This window comes from Calypte anna, chromosome 2, assembly GCF_003957555.1.
Source record: "Calypte anna isolate BGI_N300 chromosome 2, bCalAnn1_v1.p, whole genome shotgun sequence".
Classification (NCBI taxonomy): domain Eukaryota; kingdom Metazoa; phylum Chordata; class Aves; order Apodiformes; family Trochilidae; genus Calypte; species Calypte anna.
The window spans coordinates 51,283,372-51,299,272 of record NC_044245.1 but is presented as its reverse complement, the minus strand read 5'-3'; the positions used below and the strand labels follow the sequence as shown (position 1 = coordinate 51,299,272).

At 41.4% G+C, this 15,901-nt stretch overlaps 1 protein-coding gene across 2 annotated transcripts in view; it reads left to right on the top strand.

Annotated features, from left to right (window-relative positions):
• The window catches only part of STAC (SH3 and cysteine rich domain), a 73,193-nt gene extending 60,074 nt beyond the window's left edge, over positions 1-13,119 (top strand). For both annotated transcript variants that reach the window (XM_008493160.1, XM_008493159.1), the window contains 5 exons: positions 29-93; positions 988-1,076; positions 3,608-3,659; positions 3,785-3,922; positions 13,021-13,119. In XM_008493160.1, coding sequence (XP_008491382.1) covers positions 29-93; positions 988-1,076; positions 3,608-3,659; positions 3,785-3,922; positions 13,021-13,119 — 443 coding nt within the window. The remainder of the gene's footprint in view (positions 1-28; positions 94-987; positions 1,077-3,607; positions 3,660-3,784; positions 3,923-13,020) is intronic.
• Positions 13,120-15,901: the final 2,782 nt, after the last annotated feature.

Sequence of the window (15,901 nt, the reverse complement as noted above, 5' to 3'; positions counted from 1 at the left end):
AAAATATCGTGTGTTTTCTTTATTTCAGTGTTTACATACTCCGAAAATGGCACAGAACACTTTGGAGAAGAACCAAAAAATATAAATTCCTCGGTATGGGCATAAATTTTGTAATACTGCAATGGGGATGGGAAGAAACATAAAAAGCTTGGGGTTTATGGATAGCTGAGGACTGTGAGTAGGTCTACTGGGGCACTTTTCTGGAAAAGCATCAATATTTGACTGTTACGTTCTTATACCATTTCTGGGCCACTGGCCAAAGTTGGAAGCAACCTACAGGACTGGATGGCTCCTTGGTTTACCCACTACTGTCCCTTTTATGTTCTGTTTATTACAAGTTGATATTGTGAACATAAAAAATCCAGTGGGGAGGCCATGTCATTACAACAGAACTGCAGTAACATAAAAATCACAGATTTGATTTGGAAAATTATATGGGTCTTGTTTTAGGTGCTTGACTTCTCTCCAAGTTACCAGTGGAGAAAGTGAGGAGAGAGAAGAGTCAATCTTCTCTGTAGGAAGCCCAGTGTAAGCAGCTTTCTGTTTAAGAAAGTTAATTTCCCACTCTGTTTTTTGAACTTGTGCACTTTACAACTCTAGCTCCCTCCATAGCCACATTTTATGATGCCAGTAATATGCTCCTGAGCTCTTAAGAGTTACACATTGAGAGAGAGCAAAAGGCACACTTGTTTCTAAGACCTCACCCAAACAAACAACTTATGCAAATTTCTGGTTGCATTCTTTGAAAGCCTGTAATGTGATCTTGGGGTTCAAAGCATCTTATTTCCAAATGAATCCACTTAGTGAATTGTAGTGTATCTGGGCTACAAGTCCTCCAAGGTGTGAAAGCAATGAGATTATTCTGGCTCATTCCTTCTAATGTCAAGCCCTGATTTCTCAGTCTCTAACAAGGTGAACTAAATTCCTCTACAGAACAGATATTTACCTTTTTTTACTTTTCTTTTTTCTTTTTTCTTTTTTTTTAAGGGACCATTTTATAAAAGCACGTTACAAATGAACACCTATGTTGCCTTGTACAAATTTGTACCACAAGAAAATGAAGACTTGGAGATGAGGTAAAGTTCAAAAATATTTATTGTTTGCTTAGACTCATGTGAGCTGAGGCTCACGCTGCTGTATATGACTTCAAAGGGAGGGACAATTCATTCTGGCATTTGTACTGAACATTTTTTATCAGAGTAAACACTCATAGATACAAAGATACTCTCCTAGATAAAAATGCTGGTGACCAACTTTTTTTCAATGATGCAATAGATTAAAAGTTTCAAAACCACGTAAATTTAAGAGCAAGATGGCTTTCAGATAGAAAATACACATCATTCAGTTGCTTTCTTTTTAACCTGAATTTTTCAACTAGGAATTCCCCACCAGCTCCCCTGCTAATGCTGAACATTTTACTAGTTCTTTTTAATTTTCCCTCACATTCAGATTGTGTGAGAAAAGAGAACGATGTCCAACTGCTGGACGGCAGTGTTTTCACATGAGACAGATGCATTCTGATCTTTGCAAACATGACCTTAGGAGTGTATTCCAGCTTTCAGATTTCTTCCATGAGGAGCTACCCCACTCAGACAAGCTTTCACTGGACTACACATCCATCCTCAAAAGCATGAGCAGCTAGTCAGGTTTTCCAAAGCTCTGGCATAAGTAGGACATTCTACTAATATACTTATTCAAATAGATTGCCTTATTTTACAATAAGTAGAGGGTCCTGGAGACAGGCAACCACTGTTTTCAGGCACTGCAATGGAGAGGAGGAGAGGATATTTGGAAGGGACCTACGATGATCATCCATGATTGGTTGGCCTCTTAAGGGCTGATGGATGCCTGTCTTCCCACCTACTGAAATCTAAAGCTGTGATTAAGAGCAGACAATTTATCCAGGCTTGTGATTTACAGATGAAAAAGATGAGACTTGAGAGTTATTTGAAGCACTAGTAAACACTAAGCAAGTTTCCCCCTTTCAGGGATTAGCAGCCTAAGTTTAGGAATCAAAAGTAACATAGGATCAGCTGGGACTTCTATTTTGAATCACTTTTGGAGATTAGAGACATCAGAAAGCAAAATCTGTGGATCTTACATCTAAAAATCTCAGTGCTCAGACCGCAGGTGTGGAGAGACTTTAGGTTCAGTTGCCTTCTTTCTTTGACAGCCAAAGATATTTATATTTTTCTTATTGTAAGTGTCCTTCCTCGTATTGTAAGGTCTCCAGTGGTATTACAGACCAATCACTTTGAAGTGGCAAGATGGGCTCCCTGAAAACCTCTTTAAGTGTTCCACATTAAGCATTTACTGGAATAAGCAACTCAAACATCCTTTCCCATGGAAGAAAAAAATCTTTTACCAAGTTGCCCTTTTTTTTTTTTTTTTCACTAGTTTTCCATTTCACCTCAGCATCATCTAATTATTCTAAACCTGTTGGAACAGCTTCCTGGGTTGGATTTGAGGAAAATCCTACCCTGTTGCCTTACTGAAAATGCCTTTCTGTGAAAGCTAGAAAGCTGTGATTCTGATCACAGAGTGTTAGAACACTAAATGCCTGTTCCTCCAGTTTTCAGCAAAAATTACAGCCACAGGGCAAGTGAACCAAAAGGGCCAAGCAACCACCCCCACCTCCAGCTGCATGTTTAGCAGGTCCACAGCTTCTAGGGGTGCTCTGACAGAGCCCCTTATGTTAGACCCAATATGCAGCTCATACCCCAGATGAATTTTCAAGCTCTTGTGCTGATACCTCAACAATACAGTGAGCCTAACAAGGTACACAAGAAAAGCTAAGTAATTAGGGGTCAACCATTAATTTTATTTAGATAAAAAAAATGCCTCTTATCAAGCATACAGAGCTTTCAGGGGTTAATCCATTTGGAAATGGGCTGCCACTTACCTTCTTCAATGCAGTTCTATTGTAATTGTATAATAATGTTGCTGAAGTGCCACCAGTGGGGGGAAGAGGGTCAAATAACCATTCCACTACCTGCACAAAATCAGCTCAGCACATTTTGCTATTAGCATTTCCAGCCAAATTATTCTCCTAGCTCTGCTTTGTAACTAGTCAGCTGGATGCTGATACTTAGCAATTACAACCCTGCACCACACATTTTAAAGGTAAATGTGTCTCATTCAAATCAGAAAGACATTCCTGGGCAGAATTATATCCCTGCTGACTAATTGCCTTTGTCAGTTAAATAGAACTATTTTCCTGCTGCCTTCCTTCTGCAATCACAGCTTGAAAACACAGATGATAAAGTGGTGTGTCCAAACAATGTGAAATGTCTTGAAGTAACAAGATAATGCCTGTAACAAATAAAGACTGTATTTTAAACAGCTTGTTATTAAGCAGGAAGCAAAAAATCCAGTTCATAGATGTTGTCTCAAAAGAAAGACCTAGCCCCAGTGTACAGAGATTCTCTTTCTGCATTACTATGTATGATTTAAGAAAACTTTTCTTCCTCATTGAGTCTACCTGCAGTGAATGTTCAGCAAAAATAACCAAGGAAGGACCATGTTACTATGAGAAGGCAGTTGTGCAAGCTGATGCATCATAACAATTAAGGGTCATCTTAATCTTCTTTTCCTCTTCTAATTACAGGCCAGGGGATATGATTACACTTCTGGAAGACTCCAATGAAGACTGGTGGAAGGTATGGGACAATTATTTTTTATCTGTTTTCTTTCCAAAGGGAAAAATATGTAATTTTCAATACTGAACTTTTTTTAAAGCTACTAATGTTAATGCGCTTCTCCTATGAATATGCTTTCTCCACAGGGGAAAATTGATGACAGAACTGGATTTTTTCCTGCAAACTTCGTTCAAAGAGTACAACAGGATGAGAAGATTTACAGGTGTATCAGGACGTTCATTGGCTGTAAGGAACAAGGACAGATAACTCTGAAAGAAAACCAGGTAAATTACCCAGTTTCCCTGTGCCAGTTGCCCACCATACTTGAGCATCCAGCACTCTGAGCGGTGACTGGTGAGAAAGATGTGCAAGATGAATGCAGTGTTACTGGCTGGGCAGAGTGTCTGAGAGCAGCCAGACAGAGAAGGACCTGGGAGTCTGGATTGACAGGAAGCTGAACATGAGCCAGCAGTGTGCCCAGGTGGCCAAGAAGGCCAATGGCATCCTGGCCTGTATCAGGAACAGTGTGGCCAGCAGGTCCAGGGAAGAGATTCTGCCCCTGTACTCAGCACTGGTGAGGCCACAGCTTGAGTCTTGTGTCCAGTTCTGGGCCCCTCAGTCCAGGAAGGAGATTGAGGTCCTGGAGCAGGTCCAGAGAAGAGCAAGGAGGCTGTGAAGGGATCCAGCACAAGTCCTATGAGGAGAGGCTGAGGGAGCTGGGGATGTTCAGTCTGGAGAAGAGGAGGCTCAGAGGAGACTTCATCACTCTCTACAACTACCTGAAAGGAGGGTGTAGCCAGGGGGGGTCGGTCTCTTCTCCCAAGTAGCTACCAGTAAGACAAGAGGGCATGGACTTAAGCTCTGCCAGGGGAGGTTTAGGTTGGCTATTAGGAAAAAATTCTTTACAGAGAGGGTGATCAGGCATTGGAATGGGCTGCCCAGAGAGGTGGTGGATTCTCCGTCCCTGGAGGTTTTTATGAAGAGACTGATGTGGCACTCAGTGCCATGGTCTGGTAACCACAGTGGCAGTGGATCAAGGGTTGGACTTGATGATCTCTGAGGTCCTTTCCGACCCAGATGATTCTGTGAATACAGGTAGATGATGTTCATTGCAATTTTACTAAAAGATTTATTTTCATGTGGTAATGATGTCTAATAGCCAGTTGAGAAGAGCATTGGCCTTGTACAAGCACATAATCCCTGCCCGATGTAACCTAAATTTTCAGTCTTACAGACATTCACAGAGACACTTTACATATTGTGAACTCTCTTAGTGACTTCAGAGGAACAGCTTGGAGAACACAGAGCCTAAGAGGTAGACATTGTGTGCCTGAAAAATGGACTGGTTTTCTCCTCACTGTTTATCTAAATAAATGACAGTGGCTCCCTCCCTAGACCTTACCTTGCCCAGAGATCCAGACACAGATCATTGTTTTGGCTTCAGCAGCAGCAGCTAACACAGCACCAAAGAAATCTGTAAATCTTAAAATTAACTCCTATTCACCACTTGCAAAAAGCAAAATGAGAGACTTTGTGTTTAGTATAAGCGATGCACAAGGACATACCTTGGAGAAGAGGTAGTGTGATAATGAGACCATTCTCACTAGTGGGCATACCAAATCCCCTGTTACAGTGGCTGCTGCCCCTGCAAACAGGAGGGCCCTGTTTCCTGTCACAGTTCTACAAAGTCACAGTGTCCAAGTGGGCAGCTCCATCTAAAAGCAAGGACTTCCTATTGTCCCTGTTTCATAATAGGCTGTCGAGGGAGCTCTCCCTCAGGAGCTTCTCATCATCTCTGGGAGGGAAGGAGGAAGATACGGATGAATACACCCTGCCTATCTATTCCTTCCTCTTTTTTATCAAACATATTCAGTGCTATCTCAAACCCATGCAGACTCTGAGGTTGAAAGAGAGTGCTGTCAACTTCTCCTGCCACATGGGAGAGGCTTCAGGGGAGGAAATGAAGGGAAAGGAAATGAAAGGAAAGGAAATGAAGGGAAAGGAAAGGAAATGAAGGGAAAGGAGAGGAGAGGAGAGGAGAAGAGAGGAGAGGAGAGGAGAGGAGAGGAGAGGAGAGGAGAGGAGAGGAGAGGAGAGGAGAGGAGAGGAAAGGAAATACGAAAGGATAGGAAAGGAAAGGAAATACCAAAGGATAGGAAATATGAAAGGAAATAGGAAAGTAAAAAGGAACGGAAAGAAACAAATGAAAGGAAAGGGAAAAAAGGAAATAGGAAAGGAGAGGAGAGAAGAGGAGAGGAGAGGAGAGGAGAGGAGAGGAGAGGAGAGGAGAGGAGAGGAGAGGAGAGGAGAGGAGAGGAGAGGAGAGGAGAGGAGAGGAGAGGAGAGGAGAGGAGAGGAGAGGAGAGGAGAGGAGAGGAGAGGAGAGGAGAGGAGAGGCTAATTGGTGTAAAACATTTGACTTAGATCAGACTGAATAAACACATAAGTGCAGACATGGGAGACATGGATAGGAAGGAGTAGAGCCTGGAGATGCCACTCCACCCTTTCACAAATTATGCAAAAAGGGGACACTCAAGTAGCTTCAAGTCTGTTTTGAGTAATTTTCAGGTGCTACAGTCACAGCCAGGCCATGGATATTAATCCTACCTGCTCTAAATACAGAGTCTGATCCCCTAATAATAGCCCCTTAGCCTGCAAAGGGCCAACATGAGGCAGCAGTGTGAGGACAGGAGCACAAGGACTCCTGAACCCAGCCTGCAAGATGTGTGCCCACCATGGAGATGACTGCCTGAACAACATGATTTTTTATTTAGTAGAACAGTTTTGCCTTAGTTGTGGGTCAGCTCTTATTGTGAAAAACACCTTAGCTTGTACTGGGACTTTCTTTTTTTTTTCTTTTTCTATTTTTGTATTTCTGTGAGACATGACCAGCCATTTTAGCTGTCTTTAGGCACTGTGTTAAGAGTGCTGTGAGCACAATATATGTACTGTGTGCAATGCACTGCCTCGTTCCAGATTAGTAAGAAAGGAAAACTAATTCATTGCTACCAATTCTTGTCAAGTCTCATTTTATCTAGGAAAACTCATTAACTTATCTAATAAATTCCTGTGACTACAGTATTGCAAATTGTCTCTATTTTATAGTGTTAATTCTCCAGGTCAAATTCTGTAGGGCCTTCAGAACCATTCTGATGACAAAGTCAAGAATGATATGCCAAGAGGAAAATGAATTCAGTGACAGTAGTATGAATTTTCAGTATCTTGCTTGATACCACCTACGATTTATACTGCAGGTATCCATCTCCCTTGTACTTTGTGTGTGTTCCCAGGTAAAGAGTTTATACTTGTAAGGCAAAGGGCAATACATTCATGTAAAAAAAAACCCTCAGGAATACCTTAAAAAAAGCCATTTCAGGCAAACAGAGGTATTTTCAGCATTTGAAGCGTAGGCTTTCACTTCCCAGTTTCATGCCCTGGGAATTACACTTTGAGTTCTAGGTTTGTGCAAACCTTTATGAGAAAGTCAATACCCAAGGAGAGGACTGGGGGAAAACCAACACAAATTACTCTTCCACATTGAGCAATATGCACAAAGTGGTGTTCAGAAGGATCCCTTGAAAATTTCATTTTGAAACACGAAACTCATGCTGGGGGAGAAAAAGTGCACTGCTTCACAGACATCAGCATCTTGGAGTTTAGGGTTCACTGAGAGATTTGTGCATCCTCAAAACAGCTCAGAAGACAACTGGGCAGCACAGGGCTTAATCGGGGGTCTGTGGGAGGGAGGCAGGCTTAGACCCTGATATCAGTAAGGTAAGATTATTAACAGTTAAACCAAAACCAGCCAATTTCTGTGGCTTTCCACTCTTTTAAGTTGTCTCACATAACACTTGCTGCATAATTTCCATCTCTGATTGACTTACGGTCACTTGGATATATAAATTTTTCTCCAGCCTGTAACTCGTGCTTCATCCTACCCAAATTCATTACCACACATTATACTTCTTTGCATGACTACAGGCTCTGATTTCACCTCTTCACAAAAGAAAAAGGCACTGCTTTTAAAAGATATATCCAATGTATCATCAGTGTTTGGAAAATTTTCTCTTGAGCTGCCTTTAACATTTTTGGTCATCCTTATTTTTAAGAAAGTAATAATAATCTTTTGTTTGAAGGTATGTTTTTACTCCCCTTATACTATCCTACTTAAAGAAAAAAGCCTCTTCTAAAACACTGGCAGCCTCTCTGACATCTACGGTCACACTAATACAAACTACTCTAGAGCTGGGCTTTTTGCAATTAAATAACACAATTGATTTGAAATTGGACCAGTGATCTTGTGCAATAGAAATGACCCCAAACCACAACATTTGTAACGAGAATAGCAATCAGAAACAGTCTGCCTCATCCAAATGTGGACTGTAAGTTTACATAAAGGTCAGTGCGACAAATCGATTTTGCAATTGATATGTTTTGTAAATATCACTGCTGTAAACTAGCACTGTTACAGAAAGCATCTCCCAGACAGCTTCTGTGGTGACTGCAAATAGGCCACTGCTGTTGTGATGGTCACAGCCTCCAAACAAGAGTTATCAGCCTTGCTGTTTCCCTTGGCACCACACCTTACCTTCCCTCCTACTCCAACACGCAGTCACAGAAATTTCAAAAGGAGTGACTTTTCAGTGCAGGTACCTTAGAAGCTATGGACAGGTCTGATGCAGCCACGCCAAGAGAGCCTTGGAATCTGCTTAAACACATCCATGAGGTCAGGCTCAACAAGGCCAGATTGCAGCCCAGGTGTCCAGTCCCAGGGGATGCCCCTGGTTTTGTTCTTCTTCTGATTAATCTGCATGATTTGTTGCTACCTGGATTTTTACCTGACTGCCTGGGAATTACTTTACATAGCAACACTTTTTATCCTGGGTTGCTCTAAAAAGAGCTGAACTTCCAAGGACTTGAGCCTTTGAAAATCAGTTGCATCATGGCTCCTTAGGTATTCAGACTGAATGACTTAGAACACAAACTCAGTGCAGAAATGTTGCAGTCCTCTGTATGTTCCCCAGTAATAAATGCTCCACTTCACATCTGGGCTTAAGTGGGAAAGGTTTTTTTTCCCAGCTGTCTCTGATTTTCATTGATGTCAGTCTTGCTGAACTGACATGGGTGTTCCCATTCATACAGAAACACTGAGTGGGATACAAGTTTTGCACCAGCACAGCCCATTGTGCATCCAGTTTAGTCCAGACCATGTTTAAAACCCTAAATAAGTGTTGTAGGTAAAACAAGGCAACAGTTCTCAGCCCAAAAGCCAATGAAACAGCTGATACAGCTGTAAATGGAACTGCTTATAATTTCCATTAAAAAAAAGCTCATACAGGCAAAAACTTCAGTGTATGAGCAACAGCAGATACAGAAATTCACAGTGTCCCTGTGCTGTCACTCTTATAGACAAGGTGAAGACTTGAGCTTTCAGACCTCTTGACCTGGTACCATCTGTTGCTCCGGGAAAGCTCTTGAAATTGTGCTGTTCTCATAACTAAATTTCTGTTTCATCAGAACCAGTCTGTGGCTGACATATGGGTTCAATATACCAGAGAGAGAAGATAACCAAAAGACAGATGCAGAAAATTCTAGCAAGTTCAAAATTGCTCCTGGACAAGGAGAAATCGCTCAAATTCAAAGCACAGAACTTAGAAGAAAAGATCATTACTGACCATGCAGCTTAAAGGATCATTTCCTAATTGCTCATTTCCCCCACCTGCTTGGGGCTGAATAACAGATAAAAAAACCTCAGGGCAGATGCTGGCAAATTCAGACAACAGAGATGATCCAAGCAGTTGTTTATTTTGTTTTCAGTGGTTTAGGGTTTTTTAAATAGAATGAGATTAAAGAATTAGGAAGTGCCTTCATAGTATAGGTTCCACTTTGAGCTATTTCTGAAGATCTCTTGATGACTGGTTTCTTACCTGGTGGCTTACTCCACTACTAATCTCTTGAGCTAGGGTGCAGGGAAAAAAAAAACAAAAAAACACCACAATTGTTTGTCTTCATTTGTGTTGCTGAAGAGTGGCTGCTCAGTGGATCCCTTACCTTGTCTGGCCAGCAGCCTTCCCCCCAGCACATGCCAGCTTGAGTAGCTGCCATTTTAAGCAGTTTCAAATTTGATACAGAAAGAGTGATTGCCTGATGTTAGTTGTGCCATCGTGTGCCTTCAGAACTGTCACGTTTGCTTTCTGTCACAAGGGTTGGTCCTCAGTGCCAGCTGATTCATCAGGTGGAGTCCAAATCTCTGGATCATAGGATCATAGAATCATAGAATTGTCTGGGTTGGAAGGGACCTCAGAGATCATCGAGTCCAACCCTTGAACCACCGTTGTGGTTGCTAGACCATGGCACTGAGTGCCACATCCAGTCTCTTTTGAAATAGCTCCAGGGATGGAGAATCCACTACTTCCCTGGGCAGCCCATTCCAATGTCTGATCACCCTCTCCATAAAGAAATTCTTTCTAATGTCCAACCTAAACTTCCCCTGGCACAACTTAAGACCATGCCCTCCTGTCTTGTTGAAAGTCATCTGGGAAAAGAGACCAACCCCCACCTGGCTACCCCCTCCTTTCAGGTAGTTGTAGAGAGCAATGAGATCTCCCCTGAGCCGCCTCTTCTTTAGGCTGAACAGCCCCAGCTCCCCCAGCCTCTCCTCACAGGGTCTGTAATGGATGCTACCATGCACTTATCTACTGTTTACTCCTGATCTACACTCACCTAGGAAAATCAGGAGCCGAACCCAAATGCTACAACTTGGAGGTTAAATCCTTGGCACCACTCACAAAAGAGGAAAAAAGTGGTCAGAGATGGTGGTGTGTTCCATCTTTTCTGAAACTACAGAATTTGGAGCAGCTGCCACAGACCCAGGAGAGCTCCTGAATCACACAGGGTCAGCAATGTGTGAAATAATTGTGATTGAGCTCACTCTTACCCCAACACATCTCCTTCCTAGGGAAGAAATGGGAAAAAACTCTGCCAGCAGAGTTGGGAAAGCACATTTAAGTCTCAGTGTATTAGTGTGGAAGAATTTCATCTGGAATTAAGATAATTCAGATCAGTTTGTATGTAGACTGAGAGAAATTCTTACACAAAGGCTATTGCTGTAGCAGAGCATGCCCACTGATATCAAGGAACATTCAAAGAAGCGGCAGAACCAAAAAAGACCTCTAAAAAAAGACCAAATCTGCCATGCTTTTTCACTCCAAAGATGAAGGAAAACAGTGTTAAGAAAGTTCAGTATTTTTCTTTTGTCCACAAATCACTCTGCTGACAGTACAAGACATAAAGGAAAAGCACTGTGTTCTCACAGTATGTTCTGCATAGAACCAGAGGTTAAGCAAGAAATGCAGCATGACTACAGAGCAGTGCAGACCTGCTTGAGGTCCCTTCTGGAGAACTATTTTTGGGGTAGATGCAAAAATCTAGAGCAAATCTAGATGCAAAAATTTAGAGGTCTTGCAGACATCCTTAGTTAGGAGGAAAGCACAGTGATGGTGTCAGGCATTCCTTTTAACCAGTTAGGGCTAGTTAGGGAGAAGCTGCAGTGTCTTTTAACCATACAGCAGCAGGGATCAACCTAGAAGAGGCATCTTTCCACCAAGGTGCTCTTTCTCATTCCTGGATACTCTGCCATGCTCAACTATCCTTCAGGTGGTACTTTTTTGTAGGCTTTTTCTCTCATTGTTGAAGTTTTCATAACCTTTCTGTGAGACACACACAAAAGACAGAAACACCTTTCTGTACATGTGCTTTACACCTTTACACCTCTCTGCTTCGAACAGTGATGTGATGGAGATGGAGCAGCTGCTGCTGCTGTGCTGGCAATTCATGACATGAATGAGCTTGGCTCTTTTGCAACAGTACTTAAACTAATCAACATCAATTCCACACCTCTCCCATGCTTTCCTTGTGATTTAGCCCAAACAACAGTATTTATTTATTTTTTTAATTGCATGTGGGCTCTGTTGGTGTACTCAGTCATTCTGCCCCAGGGATATAATTCAGTTAGTGTCAAGTGGGGAGCTTAAGGAAGAAAATTAATTAGCCCATTTCCTTTTCAAACCTTTGTTTGCAGATACAGGTGTGGACCTCAGCTTTTTCAGATACTGGAGGTGGCACAAATAAAGCAGCTTCACCCTTTTCTTAAGACCTCTCATTTCCCTCTGGCAGCATCAATGTTGCCAGTAAATTTTAGGTACTTAATAACAGGAGGACAAGCTGGCCCAGAGTTCAGGTGGGGAATTAAGGCATTGCAATACAGTCCATAACAGTTATGCTGAAATGCATTTAGCCAAGAACATTTTGAGCCATTTTTGTCCATTTCATACCCTCTGAATTACTGTAATTAAACGATGTTAATACCTGTAAGACAGAGTCTTTTTGTTAGTCCAGACAGAGGGCTTTAAAGGCCTGGCACTGAAATACTAAGAAATCAGTGATTCCATCTCAATAGGACCATCACTTTCATGGCTATTTCTTAACCTTGTTTGGTTAGTAGGAAATACAAACTTCCTTGGCACTGGTGTTTAAAAACTGTTTTTTATTTTGTGTGGCTCTGTGCTCCAATGCCCAGTCTATAGTACCTGTGCCACTAGACTTCCAAATGGCTCAGCCTTCCAAGTGTCTTGGAATGGGCCCTAAAATGGAAATACTTGATACCACAGTGGCCTTCAGGAAATGCAAACCTTCACCCATGATGTAGGATTTGTACTATTGTAAAGACAATATGGATAGTTGTCTCCATTTGGAGTAGGTGTTACACAGACACACTCAAAGAGCTGAATGATGATCAAATACTTTGATATCCACAACAGGCACAGGCAATATCTGAGTAAATAAAAACCCACTTCCCACCTGAGAAGTACTTGGGCTTCTTTAAACATGCACAAGAGAATAAGCTGTTACAATTGACCCAGCTTGGCATCATGATTGCACTTCACCACCAACTGGATGCCAGGTAGCTCATGATCTAAAATACCCAATACTCTTACATACAGAGAGAGTATTAAATCACGATCAATAAATCACAATTAGTATCAGAGAGATACTCAATCACAATCATCACAGTTGGCTGAAGTAGTAATTCAAAAATTATTTAAAAATAATGTTAAAATAATACAAAAGTTTCAAAGCCCTTGATCCACCACAAAGTTCTTAATGACTTTAATGTGTCTCATGTAGTTGTGACACTTCGGGGGGGTAGGAGAAAGTTCCTTAAGTCTGAGTTTCTTATCAAGGCAGTGAGACCCTAAAAGGTATTGTTCTGCTTATAAAAGTAACAAGCAGGATGTCTAAACCACCTGATAAATAACCTGGAATAATTTGTTGCTTGATCCTGGCAAAGAATTCATTATTTTCATCCTTTCTTTGCATTCAGATTTGTGTGACTTCTGAAAAGGAACAGGACGGCTTTATCAAAGTATACAGCGGGAAGAAGAAAGGCTTTGTCCCCATAGACATCTTAGAAAACATCTGATTTCAACAACCTGCTTGCTGCAGTAGGAGCCCTTTGTTGGCAATGCCTGTCTGCCTCATCTCACACTGTGTCAACCCAGATGGGCTGTCTTGCAGATGTTCAGGGAAATAGTGAGAAAACTGCAACTACAAGAAGAAAAAGACATTTAGACCGCCACAGAAACACTAAGAAATAAGACAAATGGAATGTTTGATCAGAAACCACTAGGGAAATGAGAGGTCCTTGGATACTAGCAGGAATGAGGTAAGGAAAAAGAAAATCTGGGCTGATTTCTGGTGCAACATGGTTGTTATAACCCTGATGGAGACAGACAGCTTGTTCTGAAGGACTAAACTCGTGTCCTGTTCTTGTGTCTTAGAAAACTGTCGGACTGCTTTCTTGTTTGAAGTGTGTATTTAGGGGGGAGAGGATAAAATACCATTCAAACTGTCCCCGTACTACAGTCCAATGCTTGTAGTAAAGTGTGGCTGTGGTTCTACAGTTTTGTCCCCAGTATCAACTGGTCAGTTTAAGCGTTTAATCCTGGTGTTTAGTCTCATAACAAAGCAGTTTGGAGACACCACGTGACCGTCAGCCTGAAAAATTAATGCACTGTGCCCTGGAAGTCGGCAGCTTTCTCTTTCTGTGCAATCTTCCCATGCGAAAGAGTAGCAAAATTTTGTGTCCTTTGTTGTCTCTGTATCCGAACAAAAGCTCTCAGCGTATGTCGGGTGTGATGGCTGCTCTCATAGCTCACAAAAATAGCTGCTCCTCCAGCTATTCACAAGCCTCTTTGGAAGCATCCTTCTGTGTTCCTGCACCTCTGCCTGGTGATGCAGAAAATGGGCCAAAGGCTGGGAGAGAGCCACAGGCTCGAAACGTTTTGTATTTTTCTGTGTTTATTGCACTTAAAATATTTTATATATTAATCCTATTTATAAGAAAAAAAAAGAAAACAGTTAACTAACCCCCTGGAAGACTGAAAGTGTTAGGAAAGGGCAGGCTGCACACAGAAGTGAAGTCTGTAATTACTGAAATCTAGAACTCGTGACAGAAAGGCACTGAGTGTCTTAGCATTGTGTTCATGCACCAAAGTCAGTGTCTTCATGTGCTAAACAGATGTTTTGCAGACTCAGCAGTAAATATACTGACATGAATTACTCCTTGGCATAAACCACCCTCTCAGTCTCCTACATCCCAGTGAGACTGTGCAGACCGTGTCTGTTTTGTCCATGTAAACCTCCATCTTCAAAAATTGTCTTGGGCATATGAACCTTTTGGTACCTGGAGAGCAGCTCGTGGGGACTGTGGATCTTGCCCAAATTATACAGGTCAGCCAGTGCCAATCCTGTTGTGGAGCAGGGTCCTTACAAGGTTTAAAGACACGGAACCTGATTTCCAAGTATTTAATTGGATGTAGTTGCACCAAATACACTTAAACAGCGTAGCATGTAGGGATAAAGTCAACTTCTCTAAAGCTCCCTGCTGCATTCATGCCTTATTTGACCAGTTTGAGACTGAATGCCAGCTTTTACTGCAACTAACCCCCAGCTTATGTCCTAAATCCTGATAGTGCAAGAAGAAATTCACATGCTGCCAGGTTAGTATAGGCCTTTGCAAAGTTGACACAATTTCTAAAAAGAAGGTATCAGTCCCACTTCCAGACTGAGGCAATTTGAATCTGAGTTGCACAACCCAGGTCTCAATAGTTGGGTTGCCCTATTTGAACAGCTGACTTTACACAAAGCCTTATAAAAGCCAGTGCAACTTTACACATGACCAGAAGTTCACAGAGCAAATCTGTCTTCAAGTTCCCAGAGAGTCATTTTGCAGCTCTTAAGTATCACCTAATTGCAGACGAGGAAGCTGCAGGGGTGTCAACTGCTGAAACGTGGTCCTTGCTAATATAAGTGATCTATACAGACTATTAATGTCCTCTTGGCTGATCAAAAGCATCTGATCTCTCATCTTCTGTGAAAATATCAGCAGATTATAAATGGGTATTTTTGAGTTCAAACAATGAGCATTTGCTCAGCTCATTTTCCTAAGTAACCAATAAACTCAGTGGGAGGAGAGAAGATTCTTAAAAGGTCAGGAGGAAGAGCAGTAAAGACATGTTAATCCACTCTGCTTTATAAGAGATTTCTTTATATATATATTCACCCATTCAAAGGAAAAACTCCAATGTTTATTAGAAATAAAATATTTCCTACTTTTGATCTGGCCTGTCAAGTGGGCAAAGGAAAGCTGTACTAATCTATACATATGTGCTGTTGTTTACATGATTGCATCATACTGTGATTCCCTCCTATTTCAATTTATCCCTACAATGTGCATCATACTATTCAAAGAATTATATGAACGTTACCTACAACTCACAATGGCCTTTAATCAATGTCGGTTTGATTCCTTTTGATACTGAGCAATAAAAAAGTGAGTGAGTAAAAACAAAACAGACCTTATGTGGACTGTACTGCATCTGAGAAAGCATTGCTTCTGAACCAAAGCTTTCATGATTATTTTTCTTTTTTTCTTTTTTTTTTTTTTTTTTGTGGTTTTGTTTTATTGTTTGTTTGTTTTGTCTTTTTACTGGGCTTTTGCCATTTGATATGGAGATGTAATTTATGCCTGATTTAGCTAGAAGCACATACATGAGTCTTACTTTAAGCATGTAATTCATCGGCTATTTGCATGCTTAACGCTGAAGCACTTTGTTGAAATAAGGTAATTTTCCTCAAATTTATTTTGTATGCCTTACTCTGAACCCAGACAAGTATCTCATATTTTTTTCCTACCATATGCA